General features: G+C 43.0%; 1 protein-coding gene across 1 annotated transcript in view; it reads left to right on the top strand.

Annotated features, from left to right (window-relative positions):
• rock1 (Rho-associated, coiled-coil containing protein kinase 1) overlaps positions 1 to 21,908 on the top strand; it is a 48,708-nt gene that overhangs the window by 10,445 nt on the left and 16,355 nt on the right. Inside the window, 16 exon segments of the mRNA XM_046851995.1 lie at positions 11,682 to 11,763; positions 12,102 to 12,202; positions 13,295 to 13,432; positions 13,553 to 13,728; positions 15,271 to 15,355; positions 15,432 to 15,576; positions 16,730 to 16,807; positions 16,810 to 16,867; positions 16,951 to 17,042; positions 17,194 to 17,353; positions 18,844 to 18,913; positions 18,991 to 19,079; positions 19,164 to 19,348; positions 19,482 to 19,573; positions 20,765 to 20,888; positions 20,891 to 21,010. Coding sequence (XP_046707951.1) covers positions 11,682 to 11,763; positions 12,102 to 12,202; positions 13,295 to 13,432; positions 13,553 to 13,728; positions 15,271 to 15,355; positions 15,432 to 15,576; positions 16,730 to 16,807; positions 16,810 to 16,867; positions 16,951 to 17,042; positions 17,194 to 17,353; positions 18,844 to 18,913; positions 18,991 to 19,079; positions 19,164 to 19,348; positions 19,482 to 19,573; positions 20,765 to 20,888; positions 20,891 to 21,010 — 1,795 coding nt within the window.

Below are 21,908 nucleotides of genomic sequence, written 5' to 3'. Positions count from 1 at the left end.
TATTTGTTTATTATTGCTCTTTAATAAAGAAAAAGCACCTTGTATCCAATTACTTGATTAATTAATGGAATAATCGGTGAAATAATTAATTACTAAAATGATTAATAGCTGCAGCCCTCACCTGAGGTGACATTGCACTGAGACTGAGGTAACTGAGAGGTAATATTGAGCTGAAACTGAGATAACAGATAATAGTGAGCTAAAATAACTGAGATAATATTAAGAGGTATCTGATATAACATTGAGCTGTAACTGAGGTTTTTGAGGTAACATTGAGCTGAAATTGAGGTAACTGAGGTAACATTGAGCTAGAACTAAGGTAACTGAGCTGAAACTCAGGTATCTGAGGTAACATTGAGCTGAGACTGAGGTAACTGAGAGGTAATATTGAGCTGGAATTGAGATAACAGGTAATAGTATGCTGAGACTGAGGTAACTATTGTAACATTTTGCTTAAACTGAGGTACCTCATGTTACATTGAGCTAAAACTGAGTTTTCTGAGGTAACATTGAGCTGAAATCGAGGTATCTGAGGTAACACTGGTTGAAATTAAGGTAACTGAGGTAACATTGAGCTGGAACTGAGGTTTCTGAGGTAACTTTGAGCTGAAATTAAGGTAACTGATGTAACATTGAGCTGGAACTGAGGTTTCTGAGGTAACATTGAGCTGAAATTAAGGTAACTGAGGTAACATTAAGCTGGAACTAAAGTTTCTGAGGTAACATTGAGCTGGAACTGAGGTTTCTGAGGTAACATTTAGTTGAAACTGAGGTATCTGATGAAGGGTTGTAGCTATCGATTGTTTTAGTAATCGATAGCTACAACTATGTGTGTAGTTAAATGGACTAAAAAAAGCGTCGAGGGGCAAGGGCAAGTTCAGGGACGAGGCAAGGGCGAGTTTGCGGTAATATTTAGCTGGAATTGAGATAACAGGTAATAGTATGCTGAGACTGAGTTAATTATGGTAATGTTGTGCTGAAACTGAGGTACCTCATGTTGCATTGAGCTCAAACTAAGGTTTCAGAGGTAACATTGAGCTGAAACTGAGGTTTCTGAGGTAACATTGAGCTGAAACTGAGGTTTCTGAGGTAACATTGAGCTAAAATTAAGGTAACTGAGGTAACATTGAGCTGAAACTGAGGTTTCTGAAGTAATATTGAGCTGAAATTAAGGTTTCAGATGTAACATTGAGCTGAAACTGAGGTTTCTGGGGTAACATTGTTTAAGTAATCGATAGCTACAACTATGTGTGTAGTTAAATGGACTAAACAAAGCGTCGATCATTTTTGGTATTCAAATAATTTGAGTTATTCGAGGAATTGTTTCAGCCCTAATCAGAGGTAACATTGAGCAGCAGCTAAGATACCTGATGTATTATTGCTCTGTGACTGAGCTGTTACTATAGAAATGCTATTAATATTAACCTGTTTAATTATAGATTATAATTATAGAAAATTAATCACCGCCTGCTGACCAATCAGAATCCAGGACTTTTAATAAGGCAAATAGCCTAAATAGTCTTGTGTCAGTGTTTGAAAGCAGCCAGGAAGCAGCTCTAACGTTGCGCGCGCACACACACACACACACACACACACACACACACACACACACACACACACACACACACACCACTGCAGTATTTTTTCCCTCAGAAGTCCACATGAATGGTGGCCATTTTTTGCCACCCCACCCACCGCTTAATAAAATTCCATGCTAATCAAACAGGCTCTTGTCTGATGTGTGTGTGTGTGTGTGTGTGTGTGTGTGTGTGTGTGTGTGTGTGTGTCATTCTTCAGGATCCATGTACAGACCGCCTTGTATGTTCAGTTAGATGCTTTGTGAGTAACTTTAATCGGCTGAATCTGAAAGTTATCGAATCGCTTTTGGTTTTATTATCTTTAGCGGTTTATAAACCACAACACAGCCGCAGACATATGAACGCAGATTACGGGTCATAATCGGGACATCTGCAGAAAGGGAGGAAGCAGCAGACGGTTAACAGGGCAGGTCTCGCGTTCTGAGTAACGTTTCAGTCTCTGAATGAGAGCCGGTCGTCTAACACATACTGATGATGTCAACAGCAGCAGTTGACGAGTTGAACAGCCGTTACGTCAAGCGACGCTTTCCGTCTCTTTTCACTTTACTTTACCAGTCTGTCTATCACACTAGATCTCTCTCTCTCTCTCTCTCTCTCTCTCTCTTTCTCTTGCGCTCTCTCTCTCTCTCTCTCTCTTTCTCTCATGGGTGAAATTTTATTTATTTGTTGGTTTTCTGCTACACAAATATTTATATATTTTTTAAATTAATGTTTATAATAATGTTTTTGGTCATTATTTTGCCACAATCCATATTTAGCTAAATTATAATAATTCTTTTTATTATAATAAAATTAGATTTTATATTTTTTCCCCATATGGTCTTGTGAAAGTGTAGTGTAGCGAACAGTCCTGTCTTTGATCAGATGGGGTGTGTGTGTGTGTGTGTGTGTGTGTGTGTGTGTGTGTGTGTGTGTGTGTGTGTGTGAGAGAGAGAGAGAGAGAGAGAGAAAAGGAAGAATAAGCTCCTTTGTGCCAGCAGGGACGTGTTGAGGCCTTTAGCACATGATTTAGCCACACTAGCGGTTAGGTTTGGTCTGCAATGGAACGAGACGCTGCGGTCTAGCAGCACACGGAAAATCAAACATTAACTGGAAAAGTGCTTGTGTGGATTTCTGTCACGCTTGATATACGAGTATCTATTAATTGTCTTATTTTTTGCATGAAGATTTTCAAAGCATTTACTATGATAAAAACTATGATCTTCACCTCACTCTCCACCTCCGCCAACTCTGCCTACTCCACCTTAACTCTCCCTTCACCTCCTCATCACTCTCAACCTCTTTCACCTCCACATTGTCCAACCTCACTGTCCACCGTATCCAAGTCTCCCTCCACCTCCTTCACCTCCTCATCACCCTCAACCTCCACATTGTCCAACCTCACTGTGTCCACCTTATCTAAGTCTCCCTCCACCTCCTTCAACTCTCCTTTCACCACCTCATCACCCTGAACCTCCTCTACTTCCACATTGTCCACCTCACTATCCACTTTCTTTAACTCTTCCTCCACATCCTGCAACTATCCTTCACCTCCTCATCACCCTAAACCTCCTCCACTTCCACATTGTCCACCTTACTATACACCTTCTCCAACTCACCCTCCACCTCCTTCAAATCACCCTCCAACTCCCCCAATTCTCCCTCCACCTCCTTCAACACTCCCTCTACCTCCTCATCACCCTTTACCTATATCAACTATCATAATTTCTTCCACATTCCTCTCCTCCATCATCTGCACCTCACCCCAGTCTCCTGCAGCTTCTTTTTATCCTCCATCTCTACCACACTCTTCTTTTCCACCTCCTCATCAAGCTCCTTTCAATCTTCACTACCATTTCTGCCTCCTTTAGCTCCTCCGCATTCTCCTCCTCTATCACCTATAACTCAGAGAGGTGAGGGGTATGCGAGGTAGAGGGGGGATCGTGGTTAAGGGCATAGTGAGGTAAGGGGTATGCGAGGTAGAGGGGGGATCGTGGTTAAGGGTGTAGAGAGGTGAGGGGTATACGAGGTAGAGGGGGGAGCATGGTTAAGGGCGCATCGAGGTAAGGGGCAGCGAGGTAGAGGGGATCGTGGTTAAGGCGTGGCGAGGTAAGGGGTATGCGAGGTAGAGGGGATCGTGGTTAAGAGTGTAGAGAGGTGAGGGGTACACGAGGTAAAGGGGGGAGCGTGGTTAAGGGCGTAGCGAGGTAAGGGGTACGCGAGGTAGAGAGGGGATCGTGGTTAAGGGCGTAGCGAGGTAAGGGGTATGCGAGGTAGAGGGGATCGTGGTTAAGGGCGAGAAAGGTTGAGGGGTAGCGAGGTAGAGGGGTATGAGAGGTAGAGGGTGTGTGTGGTTAAGGGCATAGTGAGGTAAGGGCATAGCGAGGTAGAGGGGTATGAGAGGTAGAGGGTGTGTGTGGTTAAGGCGTGGCGAGGTAAGGGGTATGCGAGGTAGAGGGGAGTGTGGTTAAAGGGGTAGTGAGGTAAGGGCATAGCAAGGTTAAGGAGGGATTGGGGTAAGGGGAGTGTGGTTAAGGCGTGGAAAGGTAGAGGGAGTAGCGAGGTAGAGGGGAGTGTGATTAAGGGGTTAGCGAGGTAAGGGGTAAGCGTGGTGGGGGAGTGTGGTTAAGGGCATAGCGAGGTAGAGGGGAGGTGGTTAAGGCAGGATTGGGGTAAGGGGTGGGAGTGTGGTTAAGGGCGTAGAAAGGTAGAGGGGAGTGTGATTAAGGGGTTAGCGAGGTAAGGGCATAGCGAGGTAGAGGGGTATGAGAGGTAGAGGGTGTGTGTGGTTAAGGGCGTAGAAAGGTGAGGGGCACGCGAGGTAGAGGGGAGCATGGTTAAGGCGCATCGAGGTAAGGGGCACGCGAGGTAGAGGGGATCGTGGTTAAGGCGTGGCGAGGTAAGGGGTATGCGAGGTAGAGGGGGATTGTGGTTAAGGGCGTGAAAGGTGAGGGGCACGCGAGGTAGAGGGGAGTGTGGTTAAGGCTTAGCGAGGTAGAGGGGTATGAGAGGTAGAGGTGTGTGTGGTTAAGGCGTGGCGAGGTAAGGGCATAGCGAGGTAGAGTGGGGAGTGTGGTTAAAGGGGTAGTGAGGTAAGGGCATAGCAAGGTTAAGGAGGGATTGGGGTAAGGGGTGGGAGTGTGGTTAAGGGCGTAGAAAGGTAGAGGGAGTAGCGAGGTAGAGGGGAGTGTGATTAAGGGGTTAGCGAGGTAAGGGGTAAGCGTGGTGGGGGAGTGTGGTTAAGGGCATAGCGAGGTAGAGGGGAGGTGGTTAAGGCAGGATTGGGGTAAGGGGTGGGAGTGTGGTTAAGGCGTAGAAAGGTAGAGGGGAGTGTGATTAAGGGGTTAGCGAGGTAAGGGCATAGCGAGGTAGAGGGGAGTGTGGTTAAGGAGGGATTGGGGTAAGGGGAGTGTGGTTAAGGGCGTAGAAAGGTAGAGGGGAGTGTGGTTAAGGCTTAGCGAGGTAGAGGGGAGTGTGATTAAGGGGTTAGCGAGGTAAGGGGTAGCGATGTAAACGAGTGCAAGGTAAAGGGGTAGTGAGGTCAATGGGAGCGATGTAAAGAGAGAAATTAATTAAAGAAGAATGAGGAAAGGAAAGGAAAAACATAATGGTGAGTGTTAGGCTTATGTTTGGACTACAAGTGTCCCAAGACTTTCCCCTCTTTTCTTTCTACTCACTCACTCACTCACTCACTCACTCACTCACTCACTCACTCACTCACTCACAAGAGCGCGTTCAGCCACATTCTTAAAATAACTCTCTGACGTGCACTGTCCTGCACAGGAATGTGAAGAGACAGGAAGTCAGGCCAACAGCGACTCGCCTGATTTGTCAGCTCCACACACACACACACACACACACACACACACACACACACACACACACACACACACAGCGCTAACTGGTGTCACTTTTACAGGTCCCACTACAGACAGTTTGTTAAACAGTTCAAATGAAGCATAGATAATTCCTGTATCTCTCTCAGATTATCTGTCTGTCTGAACATGAATTATTAGTAACTATCTATAAGTCTCTACTTATCTTTTTGACCTGTCTGTCTGTCTGTCTGTCTGTCTGTCTGTCTGTCTGTCTCTGTCCTGTTTATCTGTATATTCACTTGTCTGTCTGGTTATTTATATATTGACCTGTCTGATTGGTTATTTATATATTGACCTGTCTGTCTCTCAGTCTATCTGGGTATTTATATATTGACCTGTCTGTCTCTGTCGGTCTGGTTATTTATCTATGGACCTGTCTGTCTCTCAGTCGGTCTGGTTATTTATTTATTGACCTGCCTGTCTCTCAGTCTATCTGGGTATTTATCTATTGACCTGTCTGTCTCTCAGTCTATCTGGGTATTTATATATTGACCTGTCTGTCTTTCAGTTGGTCTGGTTATTTATATATTGACCTGTCTGTCTCAGTCTGTCTGGTTATTTATATATTGACCTGTCTGTCTCTCAGTCTGTCTGGGTGTTTATATATATTGACCTGTCTGTCTCTCAGTTGGTCTGGTTATTTATATATTGACCTGTCTGGCTCTCAGTCTATCTGGGTATTTATATATTGACCTGTCTGTCTTTCAGTTGGTCTGGTTATTTATATATTGACCTGTCTGTCTCTCAGTCGGTCTGGTTATTTATATATTGACCTGTCTGTCTCTCAGTCTGTCTGGGTGTTTATATATTGACCTGTCTGTCTCTCAGTTGGTCTGGTTATTTATATATTGACCTGTCTGTCTCTCAGTCTATCTGGGTATTTATATATTGACCTGTCTGTCTTTCAGTTGGTCTGGTTATTTATATATTGACCTGTCTGTCTCTCAGTCTGTCTGGGTGTTTATATATAATGACCTGTCTGTCTCTCAGTTGGTCTGGTTATTTATATATTGACCTGTCTGTCTCTCAGTCTGTCTGGGTGTTTATATATAATGACCTGTCTGTCTCTCAGTTGGTCTGGTTATTTATATATTGACCTGTCTGTCTCTCAGTCTATCTGGGTATTTATATATTGACCTGTCTGTCTTTCAGTCGGTCTGGTTATTTATATTGACCTGTCTGTCTCTCAGTTGGTCTGGTTATTTATATATTGACCTGTCTGTCTCTCAGTTGGTCTGGTTATTTATATATTGACCTGTCTGTCTCTCAGTCTATCTGGGTATTTATATATTGACCTGTCTGTCTTTCAGTTGGTCTGGTTATTTATATATTGACCTGTCTGTCTCTCAGTCTATCTGGGTATTTATATATTGACCTGTCTGTCTTTCAGTTGGTCTGGTTATTTATATATTGACCTGTCTGTCTCTCAGTTGGTCTGGGTATTTATATATTGACCTGTCTGTCTCTCAGTCTGTCTGGGTATTTATATATTGACCTGTCTGTCTCTCAGTCTGTCTGGGTATTTATATATTGACCTGTCTGTCTCTCAGTCTGTCTGGGTGTTTATATATATTGACCTGTCTGTCTCTCAGTCTGTCTGGGTGTTTATATATATTGACCTGTCTGTCTCTCAGTCTGTCTGGGTGTTTATATATATTGACCTGTCTGTCTCTCAGTCTGTCTGGGTGTTTATATATATTGACCTGTCTGTCTCTCAGTCTGTCTGGGTGTTTATATATATTGACCTGTCGGTACACGATATTCACATTTAAAATAATTTTATAAAATTAATGTAATACACATTTTTATTATAATGATTAAATTGAGCAGTTAATTAAATATAATTTTTTAAAAATATAATTTAATTCTAACGATACGATTAGGGCTGTGCGATAAATCGATTTTATCGATTAACTCGAATGTGTAGTTTACATCGATCTGTTTTAATAAAAATCGTTTTTCTCTCTTTAACTCATTTTACTGTGGAGTTTTGGAGAAAAGTAAAGGCAAAATCACTCAAAACCTCAGGTGCATTTTCAATCACGTTCCACATTTAAACACTCATAAAACATTTTTATTTGTAGGTTTGCTCATTTTATGTTATATTACGTTCTATTTTCACAATTTACAATGGCAGGGCCGCCATCTTGTATTTTTGGCTTGTTGTTTCTGATTGCACTTTAACCCAAAGTGGGTTATAATCCCAGAAGGGTAAATAAGCTTTATTTAATAAAGTTAAAAATGTTTTGTCATATGCAGATTGATTTTAAGCAGGGGAGAAAAAAATCTATATAAATCGCAAATCGGATTTTTTTTTTAGGCTATATCGCCCAGCCCTAAATACGATCTACTGATCTGTTCTACTTATTTCAGCATACTTTAACAAATGTCTTCATTCCTTCCATCTTTCATCCATTCACTCCCTCGATTTGCAGAATTATGAAGATTTTCTCCTTTTAAAAGAAATTCTTGAAGCTGGACATAAAACGCTAAAGACTGCGTTTTGCTAGACGTAAAAATGAAAGTGGCAGAGATTTTGTGCATACGCAAAACAAAATCTGAGTTTTCCAACACACTAAAACCTTCTTTCAGCTTCTCCCGTTAGGGGGCACCACAGTGGTTCATTCATGATCCCATGTTCGATTTGGCACATGTTTTTACACTGGATGTCCTTCCTAACACAACCCTCCCCATTTATCCGTGCTTGGGACCGGCACTAAGAGTGCACTGGCTAGTGCAACCCTAATGGCTGGGGTTGGTTCCCTGACCGGGGATCGAACCCGGGCCGCAGCGGTGAGAGCGCCGAATCCTAACCACTAGACCATCAGGGGAGAATTGGTATTTCCAGGATGGAGTGAGTAGCTACAGTGACACTGCGCTTAAAGTGCAAGGCGGAGACTTAACAAACTTGCGGTCCACCATTTAATACGTTCCTGAGGGAACTCTGATTTTTAACGATGTTGCGCATGGAAAACGGGTTCGGTATGAATACGTGTACCATTACACCCCTAGTCTACCTGTATATCACACTTTCTTTCTGTTTGTCTAATGATGTCATCGTCTTTCTGAAAGTCTGTTCTAAGTATGAGTCTCTCAGCACATTTATTTGACCTATTTATCGATGTGTCTCAGTCTGTCTAACACTTTCTATCAGTCTCTTGACCTGTATATAGAACAGTCTGTTTACGTGTCTCCCCATCCATCTATATGTCCAGCTGTGTATAGATCTGTTTACCCACACTTCTTACTGGTTTTGGCTATCTGGCTAATTGTTTCCGTCTGTGTCTCTATCAACCTGTCTATCTGTCTTATGTCTTTTTTTTTTTTATTAGGTTGTAGTCCGTTGTATGTCCTTTAACTGTCTGTCTACCTGTCTCAGAGTTTTGTTGCAGTCTACTTGTAAATATTAAATATGCTGTATGTGTGCTTAGTGTGTGTGTGATGAGTGTGTGTGTATGTGTAGTTTCCTGCTGCCCTACTAACTGAGTAATGTGTCAGTAAGACAGTAAGGTGTAGGATTACAGAGGATTATCAGTAAATAACACACCGCTCGCTGCAGGACACACGGCCTTTAACCCCCCGTGATTGGACACGGGGTTGTTTTTGGGCAGGAAATAAACTGTGGTGTGATTGGACACGGGGCTGTTTTTTGGCAACAAATAAACTGGTGTGATTGGACACGGGGTTGTTTTTGGGCAGGAAATAAACTGTGGTGTGATTGGACACAGGGTTGTTTTTGGGCAGGAAATAAACTGTGGTGTAATTGGATACAGGGTTGTTTTTGGGCAGGAAATAAACTGTGGTGTGATTGGATACAGGGTTGTTTTTGGGCAGGAAATAAACTGTGGTGTGATTGGACACGGGGTTGTTTTTGGCAACAAATAAACTGTGGTGTGATTGGACACGGGGTTGTTTTTGGGCAGAAAATAAACTGTGGTGTGATTGGACACGGGGTTGTTTTTGGGCAGGAAATAAACTGTGGTGTAATTGGATACAGGGTTGTTTTTGGGCAGGAAATAAACTGTGGTGTGATTGGATACAGGGTTGTTTTTGGGCAGGAAATAAACTGTGGTGTGATTGGACACGGGGTTGTTTTTTGGCAACAAATAAACTGTGGTGTGATTGGACAGGGTTGTTTTGGGCAGAAAATAAACTGTGGTGTGATTGGACACGGGGTTGTTTTTGGGCAGGAAATAAACTGTGGTGTGATTGGATATGGGAGTGTTTAATGCAACAAATAAACTGTGGTGTGATTGGACACGGGGTTGTTTTTGGGCAGGAAATAAACTGTGGTGTGATTGGACACGGGTTGTTTTGGGCAGGAAATAAACTGTGGTGTGATTGGACACGGGTTGTTTTGGGCAGGAAATAAACTGTGGTGTGATTGGACACGGGGTTGTTTTTGGGTAGGAAATAAACTGTGGTGTGATTGGACACGGGGTTGTTTTTGGGCAGGAAATAAACTGTGGTGTGATTGGACACGGGGCTGTTTTTTGGCAACAAATAAACTGGTGTGATTGGACACGGGGTTGTTTTGGGCAGGAAATAAACTGTGGTGTGATTGGACACAGGGTTGTTTTTGGGCAGGAAATAAACTGTGGTGTGATTGGATACAGGGTTGTTTTTGGGCAGGAAATAAACTGTGGTGTGATTGGATACAGGGTTGTTTTTGGGCAGGAAATAAACTGTGGTGTGATTGGACAGGGTTGTTTTGGCAACAAATAAACTGTGGTGTGATTGGACACGGGTTGTTTTGGGCAGAAAATAAACTGTGGTGATTGGACACGGGTTGTTTTGGGCAGGAAATAAACTGGTGTGATTGGATACGGGGTTGTTTTTGGGCAGGAAATAAACTGTGGTGTGATTGGACACGGGTTGTTTTGGGCAGGAAATAAACTGTGGTGTGATTGGACACGGGTTGTTTTGGGCAGGAAATAAACTGTGGTGTGATTGGACACAGGGTTGTTTTTGGGCAGGAAATAAACTGGTGTGATTGGACACAGGGTTGTTTTTGGGCAGGAAATAAACTGTGGTGTGATTGGACACGGGTTGTTTTGGGCAGGAAATAAACTGTGGTGTGATTGGACACGGGTTGTTTTGGCAACAAATAAACTGTGGTGTGATTGGACACGGGTTGTTTTGGGCAGGAAATAAACTGTGGTGTGATTGGACACGGGTTGTTTTGGGCAGGAAATAAACTGTGGTGTGATTGGATACGGGGTTGTTTTTTGGCAACAAATAAACTGTGGTGTGATTGGACACGGGTTGTTTTGGGCAGGAAATAAACTGTGGTGTGATTGGACACGGGTTGTTTTGGCAACAAATAAACTGTGGTGTGATTGGACACGGGTTGTTTTGGGCAGGAAATAAACTGTGGTGTGATTGGATACAGGGTTGTTTTTGGGCAGGAAATAAACTGTGGTGTGATTGGATACAGGGTTGTTTTTGGGCAGGAAATAAACTGTGGTGTGATTGGATACAGGGTTGTTTTTGGGCAGGAAATAAACTGTGGTGTGATTGGATACAGGGTTGTTTTTGGGCAGGAAATAAACTGTGGTGTGATTGGACACAGGGTTGTTTTTGGGCAGGAAATAAACTGTGGTGTGATTGGATACGGGGTTGTTTTTGGGCAGGAAATAAACTGTGGTGTGATTGGATACGGGGTTGTTTTTTGGCAACAAATAAACTGTGGTGTGATTGGATACAGGGTTGTTTTTGGGCAGGAAATAAACTGTGGTGTGATTGGACACGGGGTTGTTTTTGGGCAGGAAATAAACTGTGGTGTGATTGGGTTAAAGGTTGATGTTAAACAGGAAGTGAACTGTGGTGTTTGGATACTTTAGTGGTTTTAGACTGGAAATGAAGTGCGGAAGTGACAGGTACGGGCGCATATTAGACAGAAACTGCACAATATTTAGGGGGGTACAGAGACATTTTAGACAGGAAGTGAACTGTGGTTTAACTGGTAACGAGGACGTTTTATGCAACTGAACTATGTTCTAATTGCATACGGTGACTTTTTGGGTGGGATTTGAACCGTGTTCTGATTGGTTCATGTAATTCTAGATGAGAAGTAAACAGTAGTGCATTAAGGTGTGACCTGTGTTCTGTACAAGTTTATTTAAACTGTAATTATTTCATTATTATTGCGGTGTGTTAAATACCTGGCCTGTTTTAACGTTTTGTGTGTGTGTGTGTGTGTGTGTGTGTGTCTGTGTTTCTGCAGGACGGTTTGGATGCTCTGGTCTATGACCTTGATTTTCCTGCCCTGAGGAAGAACAAGAGCATTGACAACTTCTTAAACAGATGTGAGTAATGTACTTCATGGTCTTTTTCTTGAGGGAGGGGGTTCCTTCTCCTTCTCCATCTCATCTCCATCTCCCAGCTCTGCTGAACAGCTGGACTGAACTCTCCTCATTATAATGGGCACTAATGGTGTTTATTTTCAGAGACACTAAGCCCTGAAGCCGGTTCTCTCCTTCACTGCTTTACTTCCTGTTCATCCTTTACCACTTGTTACCTGAGAGTATTAAAGTAGAGTCAGACCAGGGCCGGATTTATCTGGGGCTTGACGTCCTTGTGTTAGAGGTCTTCATTAGATGGACATTCTCTCTCTCTCTCTCTCTCTCTCTCTCTCTCTCCGTAGACAAGGACACGATCAGTAAGATCCGGGATCTGCGGATGAAGGCTGATGACTATGAGGTGGTGAAGGTGATTGGGAGAGGAGCGTTCGGAGAAGTGCAGCTCGTAAGATCTCAGCCCTCTTTTCTTCAAATGATTGTTTTTCTAGCGTGGTTCTGTTTATCACTGCGATTTAAATTACTTACTTAATACTTTTGATATTAATTAAAATCATCTCTCTGTCAATTAATTAAATAACTATTAAACTAGGGCAGTAGAGTAGGCGGGAAAATAATAGCTAGAGAGCAGGGAAATGGGGGCAACAAGGAAATAGGGAAGATTGGACCTTAGGAACCCAGGACAGAAAAGGGACATGGAATGCTTTGACAAAGGGGAACCAAGGAACTAGGATACTCAGAAGTCCAGACAATAGTGAACCAGGTCTGTTTGGACAGTAGGAGACAAGTAACGTTTAGATGAATATGAGACTAGCTTGAAGCTTGACAAGTGGATTAGTAGTTTTGTTTGGGCAATATGGAACTAGCTTGGGGAATAGGGCAATTGAGGACTAGGTCTGCTTGGACAATTGGGTAGTAAGAAAGCTAGGGAAACCTGGATCAAGGGGCATCAGGCTAGCTTGGGCAATATGGGGCTTGGCAATAGGGGGCTAGGGCAGGTAGGACAATATGGAGCTTGGACAATAGGGGCTAGGGCAGGTAGGACAATATGGGGCTTGGACAATAGGGGGCTAGGGCAGGTAGGACAATATGGGGCTTGGACAATAGGGGCTAGGGCAGGTAGGACAATATGGGGCTTGGACAATAGGGGCTAGGCAGGTAGGACAATATGGGGCTTGGACAATAGGGGCTAGGGCAGGTAGGACAATATGGGGCTTGGACAATAGGGGGCTAGGGCAGGTAGGACAATATGGGGCTTGGACAATAGGGGGCTAGGGCAGGTAGGACAATATGGGGCTTGGACAATAGGGGGCTAGGGCAGGTAGGACAATATGGGGCTTGGACAATAGGGGCTAGGGCAGGTAGGACAATATGGGGCTTGGACAATAGGGGGCTAGGGCAGGTAGGACAGTTAGGACATAATTTGAAAACTGTCAGAGACAGAGGAGGAGAGACCCCATGATATTAAGACCCTGAGACCCTGTGTGCGCGTGTGTGTGTGCGTGTCTGTGTGTGTGTGTGTGTGTGTGTGTGTGTGCAGGTGAGACACAAGGCCAGCAGTAAAGTGTATGCTATGAAGCTTCTCAGTAAGTTTGAGATGATAAAGCGCTCCGACTCTGCCTTTTTCTGGGAGGAGAGAGACATCATGGCCTTCGCTAACAGCAACTGGGTTGTACAGGTACAGCATGATTTTAATGTATACACACACACACACACACACACACACACACACACACACACACACACACACTTGACAGTGGTTTTGAGGTGTGTCCTGATGGTTTCTCTCGTCCTGCAGCTGTTCTACGCCTTCCAGGACGGCCGTTATCTCTACATGGTGATGGAGTACATGCCTGGAGGAGACCTGGTCAACCTGATGAGCAATTACGACGTGCCCGAGAAGTGGGCTCGCTTCTACACCGCCGAGGTGGTGCTGGCGCTGGACGGCATCCACTCTATGGGCTTCATCCACAGGTCACATCACGCCGTCCTGACCGGATTTAAATAAGAGATCTTTTTTTTTTTTTTTTTTACTTTAAACAGTGCGTCTAAAAGCACAAATGTTTCCACATCACTGACAGCAAGCGAATGTTCAGTTCCACCAAATAAAGGAAAAAGCGCCGCAGGAGAAGACCAGGGTGATGGATTTCACTTTTCCACAATGACCTGCTCCAGTCAACTCTGTTTATTAAACGTTACAGCATTAAAAAGTGGAATCCATCACACTGTGGATGTCCTGCTGGACTTTTTTCCTTCTTCTTTTGAGATGTTATAATTAACCTTCACTCTTCTCTGAAGATGTTCCTTGTGCTCATTCAGCTACAAGGGTGTTGATAACATCAGGTACTTTTGTTGGTGAGGTGAGGAGGTCTGGGGTGCAGTCAGCGTTCACAGCAGGAGATCTTTCTCTCAAACCCATGGAAAGCAGATTTTCTTGGAGCTGGCTTTGTGCACAGTTTGGGTCTTCTATATCAAGTGAACGGAAACTTTCATTCATCCAAAGACGTCATATACAATTGTGTGCCTCTGAGTTTGGGGAAGAATTACATCTGGGTGGACTACATGTACTGCATATCATCATGAAAACATCCCATCAATAAGGTATGGTGGAGGAAGCATCATGATTTGGACCTGCTTTGCTGCATCAGAGCCTGGCCAGCTTGCAGTCATTGAGGGGAAGTCAGAGCTCAGACCTCAACCCCATGGAGATGCTTTGGAATGACTTGGAGAGCCACACACATCAGACATCCAAAGAATATGACAAAGCTAAAGCTGAAATTCCTCCTGCCTCAGGAAGCTTCTGGTTGAGGTTATTGCTTCCAAGTTGGGGGGTAATCAGTTATTCATTCCAAGGGTTCACTTACTTTTTCCATTACCTTTTTGGATTTTTGAATGTGTTCAATAAAACCATGAAAGATCAGAACATTATATTTGTCCATATGCTTAAGTTAGATGAAGATCAGATCACATTTTATGACAAAATAAAATTCCAAGAGGTTCACATACAAAAAGAGGAAATTCAGCATGGTTATATATGGTAACTTCTCCAAATTCTTTTCAGCAAAAGTTTCAAAACAGCTTTCTGTACTGTAACTCTTCAACGAGCTCAGCTACACCCTCTGCCTAAAAGTGTGGAGACCCCTGACTTTTCCACACAGATGTGGTTCTTCCCCAAACTCACAGGCACACAATTCTACAGCACATCTTTGAACAAGGAGATCCAAACTTGTTTCAGCATGACATTTGTGCACAACGCCAGCTCCATGAAGATCCACTTTCCACAGAGTGGAAGATCTCCTGCTATAAATCTCCAACCCTATTAAACAAAAGAATGTGGATGCTGACTGCACCTCAGGCCTCTTCACTTCAGCTAACCTACATCAGGACCTGAGCACTAATGAGCAGAAATCTCCACAGAATCTAGTGGAACATCACTCACAGGGTTTTGGGAGATCTGCAGGTTAATTGTTTGGTTCTGATCACGATTCATGTTGGGGTTTTGTTTTCTGTTCACAGGGATGTAAAACCCGACAACATGTTGCTGGATAAAACGGGCCACTTGAAGCTGGCAGATTTCGGCACTTGCATGAAAATGAACAAGGTTTAATGACTGTTTAATTCTGTAGATTTTTCTAAGTGACCAGGCTTTAGTATGACACGGTGGTGTTTTTTTTAAGGATGGTATGGTACGATGTGACACAGCAGTAGGAACTCCAGACTACATTTCTCCAGAGGTACTGAAGTCTCAGGGTGGAGACGGCTACTACGGTCGGGAGTGTGACTGGTGGTCTGTGGGAGTTTTCCTCTACGAGATGCTTGTCGGTGAGTAACACGCTCTCCACACACCAACAAATGAATGAATACAGAGAGCTCAAGATAAAGAGACAGACGGGGGAAACAAAACCAGACAGACATCAAGACAGCAACACAGGATTATGGAAAGAACATGAGACAAACAAAAAAAAAAGACGGCCAGACAGATGTTAAGACGAGACAAAAAAAAAAAGACGGCCAGACAGATGCATGAGACGAGACGGAAAAGACGGCCAGACAGATGCATGAGGCGAGGCGGAAAAAGACGGCCAGACAGATGCATGAGGCGAGGCGGAAAAAGACGGCCAGACAGATGCATGAGGCGAGACGGAAAAAGACGGCCAGACAGATGCATGAGGCAAGACGAAAAAAGACAGAAGTTGAAATGAGAGAAAAATATGGCCAGACAGATGTTTAGAAAGAAGATGGAAAAAGACAAACATACAAATGGTTAGACGAGGCGGAAAAAGACGGACAGATGTTAAGATAAGACGGAAAAAGCAGGGCAGACAGATGTCAAGACGAGTCAGAAAAGATGGTTAGACAGATGTTAAGAGGAGACTTTAAAAAACAGACAGACAGATGTTAAGACAAGACAGTATAAGATGGCCAGACAGACAAAAGACGGCTAGACAGGCGAGACGTTTGTCTCGTCTTAACATCTGTCTGTAGAGCAGATAGACAGCTGTACAGAAAGGCAGCAAGAAAGAAAGACAGCCAGACAGGCGGACATAAGACAGGATGATGGATAGTGTGTGAGACAAATAAATTGGACTTGAAGGAGGACAGACAGGAAATGACAGATGAATGGAGAAAAAGCCAAACAGATGGAGGTGAAGATATGATGGAAAAAGATAGACAGAGAGAAGGACAGCAATTGGGACAGACAGAAAAAGAAGGAAGAACTGGAAGACAGCTGAATAAAACAACTCAGGCGGATGGATGGATGGGAAAATATGGCTAGACAGATGGACAAAAAATGCAGCAAAAAAAGGACATGCAGACAGGTATAAAAATTAATAAATGACCAGCGAGACGGATGGACAGAAATACTGATGAATAGATGATCAGAGTGGGTGGATGGAAAAAGATGGATGGATAAGTATAATAAAAAATAGAAATATTATTGTGCTTTACTGACGGCGCAACATGACGTGTTCAGGCGACACGCCGTTCTACGCCGACTCGCTGGTGGGAACCTACAGCAAGATCATGAACCATAAAAATGCTCTGACGTTCCCGAAGACAGCGACATCTCCAAAGACGCCAAGAGCCTCATCTGCGCCTTCCTCACCGACAGGTGTGTTTCTCCTTTCAGCATCAGCAATACCTGCCTGCCGGGTTTACATGTGTTTTACCTCATCTCCTGTGACCTTTTTTTAGGGAAGTACGTTTAGGACGTAACGGAGTGGACGAGATCAAGCGCCATTCTTTCTTCAAGAACGACCAGTGGACCTGGGAGAACATCCGCGAGAGTGAGGGGAATGCTTCAGCTGAACATGAACATCTGTTCCTATTGCACCAACCCTTCTCATTTCCATCTTTTGTGTGTGTGTGTGTGTGTGTGTGTGTGTGTGTGTGTGTGTGTGTGTGTGTGTGTGTGTGTGTGTGTGTGTGTGTGTGTAGCGGCCGCCCCTGTGGTGCCAGAATTGAGTAGCGACATTGATACAAGCAATTTTGACGATATTGAGGAGGACCGAGGAGAGGAGGAAACCTTCCCCATACCTAAAGCCTTTGTGGGAAACCAGCTCCCGTTTGTGGGCTTCACCTACTACAGTGGTCACCAGTGAGCACACATACACTCACTCACACACACACGCGCGCGTGCACACACACATAAACTCAAACACACATGTGCACTGCTTCCAAAGTCTATTAGAAGAACAATAATGCTCAAGATAATAACCAAACCTTCAGCAGTCATGTGTCCTGGTCCAAATGGGATCTCTGGTTTTGGTGGGTTCTGGTTCATAGAGCCGAGATTCAGATCCAAATGTTTGGCTTGGATGAGTTCTTAAACTAACCCTGTACCTCATGTGGTCTGAGCTTTCTTTAGTTCCCCAATCACACCTTTAGGTCCCACCTACCATTGAGTCCCATGTAGAGGTCGACCGATTTTCCTGATACCGATTAATCATCTGATATGCTTATAAAATGGATTCTGAATAAAAAATAAACAAACACTCCATGTAAAATAGTACTGGACTTTATTACAAAAATAAAAAAGATACAGAATCATGAAGATGTGCTTAATGAAATAAATATATACTATATTAATTAGATTAAATTATATATAAATTAGATTAATAAATATTGGCAAATTAAAGACATGCATTCAAATACAAAGTAACCCTCCAAATAAAAACAATTACATAAAAAAAAAAAAAAAAAACTTAAAATAAACTTCAGTGATTTCGCTTTTAGAGGTCTCTCTCGTACCGCATAATGCAACCCGGAAAAACTATCGATATGGATTTTTATCCGATGAATCAGTCGACCCCCTAGTCCCATGTTTGGTCTGATACAGAACATGGAGCTAAAATGAGTTTTCAGACTAATCCTGTTCCTCGTGCACTCAACTTTCTTTAGTTCCCCAATCACACCTTTAGATTTAACTTACCATTCAGTCCTATGTAGTGATCGACTGATTTTACCAATAAAAACTAGCACTTCATATAAAATTTTATTGAACTTTATTACACAAATAAAAAATGCTGAGTCATGAGGAGTCGTTATGAAATAAATATGAATATGCTCATTATATTAATAAATATTGAGGTAAATAATAGACATGCATTAAAAAAAGAAACTAAATTTAAACTAAAATAGAAATTAGAATAGAAATGAATTTTATAAAAGGCATTTAAGGTAAATTGCATGTGGTGTCAGTGATTTGCCTCTAGATGCCACTCTCTTTGTGTATAACGCAACCCGGAAAAACTATCACTATGGATTTTTCACAATTAACTATCGGTGCAGATTCACCGTCAAACCGACCTCTAGTCCCATGTACCATTTGATGCAGAACATGGAGGTAAAATATATTACTATTGTTTCATCCAAAGATTTGGCATGAATGAGTTCTTGGACCAAACCTGTACCTTGTGTGGCCTGAGTTTTCTTCACCAAAAGATCCCACCTACTATCAAGTCACATGTGCAGCCTCTCATTACTCATGTTCAGAGATATTACAAAAAATGTGGAATTTTAAATTAAAGGATAAAAAAATTTGGAGAACCCCTGGTATCTGGCAGTGATGGATGTTCTTTGGTTTAGGTTTTCACGGGGTTCGAGCACGAAAACCAGCAACAAGCATGCCAGCGCTATTAAAGAGGACAAAAGCCAGGTAAGAACTTGAAGATACCACCTGTGCACCGTATTTGCTGGGACAAGTAAGAATGCTAATCCTGAATTAATGTGCAGTTGGAGAATCTGCTGAAGAAAATCCACCAGTTGGAGGAGCAGCTTCATGGAGAGATGCAGCTCAAGGACGAGATCGAGCAGAAGTGCAGGTATATCATCTTCTTGGGTTATTGTAGTGTAGAGCGTGCTTTGTACCTGGATATCTTCACTTCTCCACTGTATGTAAACCTCAGGTCCTCCAGCATCAAACTAGAGCGGATTATGAAAGAGCTGGATGAAGAGTGTAACACGAGGAAAAGTGCAGAAGCCAGCGTGTCCCAGCTGGAGAAGGACAAGATGATGCTGCAGCACCGAGCCACTGAGTACCAGAGAAAAGCAGATCAGGAGGGAGAGAAGAGACGCAACCTGGAGAGCGAGGGTTGGTTCAGACGCCTCTTCTTATTTCCTGTTCTTGGTTTATATAATGTGATATTCTTTTACCAGTGATAGTGATGATGATGATGATGCCCCAGAAAAATATTCAGTTGTAATCGCTCTTATTTCCGGTTTAGTTTCCACTCTAAAAGAGCAGCTGGAGAACATGAGGAAGCTCAGCCAGAACACCCAGGCTTCCAGTGAGAAGATCACCCAGCTGCAGCACCAGGTCTTGATCTTACACACTTTCCATTACTTATTTAGGATGAGGCACATGAGCTTCGCTTTTTAAAAATCAGGCATATTTACATATGTTTTATTTATGATTTGGTTTCAGTTTATTCAGTCCTATGCAGGTGATGCTGGATCTGAATTACAGAGATATTCATTTAGATTAGACAGAAAATGGTTCTGGTTGGTCACTAGGATCTAGTTGACTATCCAGGTTTGGTTGACCATTGGGGTCTGGTTTGGCCAATGGGATCTGTTCTGGTTGGACATCAAGGTCTGTTGGACCACTGGGGTCTGGTTGGTCATTGGGGTCTAGTTCTGTTTGACCATCCGGTCTGGTTGTCTTTCGAAGTCTGGTTCTGGTGGACCATTGGAGTCTAGTTGTGCTTTTTTATTTTTGTGGTTATTTTATTTTTATTTGTATTGCGCTTTTAACAATGAACATTGTCTCAGAGCAGCTTTACACAGATAATGTGGCGATAAAAATTAATAAGTTTTATAAGTGTAAGTTTGTCCCTGATGAACGAGCTGGTGGCGACTGTGGTGGAGGAAAAACTCCTGAGATGCAGAAGGAAGAAACCTTGAAAGGAACCAGATGAACATTGGTTGACCATTGGAGTCTTGTTTGGGTTAATCATTCTGGTCTGGTTCTGTTTGACCATTGGTGTCTGGTTCTGGTTGGCAATTGGTGTCTGGTTTTGGTTTATTATTGGGGTCTGGTTGACCAATAGTGTCTGGTTCTGATTGACCATTGGTATCTGGTTCTGGTTGATCATTGGGGTCTTGTTTTGATTAACTATTGGGGTCTGATTGTTTATTGGCATCTGGTTCTGGTTGATCATTAGGGTCTGGTTGTCTCTTAGGGTCTGGGTCTGCTTGTGTATTGGGGTCTGATTCTGGTGGACCATTGGGATCTGGTTGTCTATTGGGGGTCTGATTTAACAATTTTATCATCAACTATTTTGTCAAATTGGTCATAAAGCCTCACTGCTCATTAGGAATAATTGGGTCATTTGGTTCGATTAGATTCTGGTTCTAATTTGTCTGATTGGCCAGTGGTGATTGGTGAATTTTCAGTAGGTCTCATTGGCAGTCAGGCCTCATTGACTATCGGGTCTGATTGGTTTTATTGGTAATATTCATTTTTACTGGTCACCGGTTCTGATTTGTCATTGGGTTTGATTAATAGCTTCAGGAGGCCAACGACCTGCTGCGAGCTGAGTCTGATACGGCAGCACGCCTGAGGAAGAGTCAGACCGAGATGGCAAAGTCTATGAGTCAGCTGGAGTCGCAGAACGGAGAGCTTCAGGAGAAGATCGAGCATCTGACGACGCCAGGAGACAACTAGAACGAGAATTGCTGCAGTTGCAGAACATGCTGGATACTGAGAGACGGACCTACAGCCAGGGATCTGAGGAGATCCGTCAACTGGAGGGTACGTACAGAGCAGGATATGAGTTGGGATCTCTAGGAGGGTATAGGAATACAGTAATTTAATAGGAATCAAGATTGTTCTTGTAAAGGGGACTAAAGGTTCTCCAAAAGTACACTAGAGAGAATCTGTATATTGTAAGGTGGACTAAAGGTTCTCCAAAAGTACACTAGAGAAAATCTGTATATTGTAAGGTGGACTAAAGGTTCTCCAGATGTACACTAGAGAGAATCTGTATATTGTAAGGTGGACTAAAGGTTCTCCAGATGTACACTAGAGAAAATCTGTATATTGTAAGGTGGACTAAAGGTTCTCCAGATGTACACTAGAGAAAATCTGTATATTGTAAGGTGGACTAAAGGTACCCAGATGTACACTAGAGAGAATCTGTATATTGTAAGGTGGACTAAAGGTTCTCAGATGTACACTAGAGAAAATCTGTATATTGTAAGGTGGACTAAAGGTTCTCCAGATGTACACTAGAGAAAATCTGTATATTGTAAGGTGGACTAAAGGTACTCCAGATGTACACTAGAGAAAATCTGTATATTGTAAGGTGGACTAAAGGTACTCCAGATGTACACTAGAGAGAATCTGTATATTGTAAGGCAGACTAAAGGTACTCCAGATGTACACTAGAGAGAATCTGTATATTGTAAGGCAGACTAAAGGTACTCAGATGTACACTAGAGAAAATCTGTATATTGTAGGTGGACTAAAGGTACCCAGATGTACACTAGAGAGAATCTGTATATTGTGGTGGACTAAAGGTACTCCAGATGTACACTAGAGAGAATCTGTATATTGTAAGGCAGACTAAAGGTACTCCAGATGTACACTAGAGAAAATCTGTATATTGTAAGGTGGACTAAAGGTACTCCAGATGTACACTAGAGAGAAT

Source organism: Silurus meridionalis, chromosome 6, assembly GCF_014805685.1.
Source record: "Silurus meridionalis isolate SWU-2019-XX chromosome 6, ASM1480568v1, whole genome shotgun sequence".
Taxonomy (NCBI): Eukaryota; Metazoa; Chordata; class Actinopteri; order Siluriformes; family Siluridae; genus Silurus; species Silurus meridionalis.
This window is presented reverse-complemented; position numbering and strand designations above follow the sequence as displayed.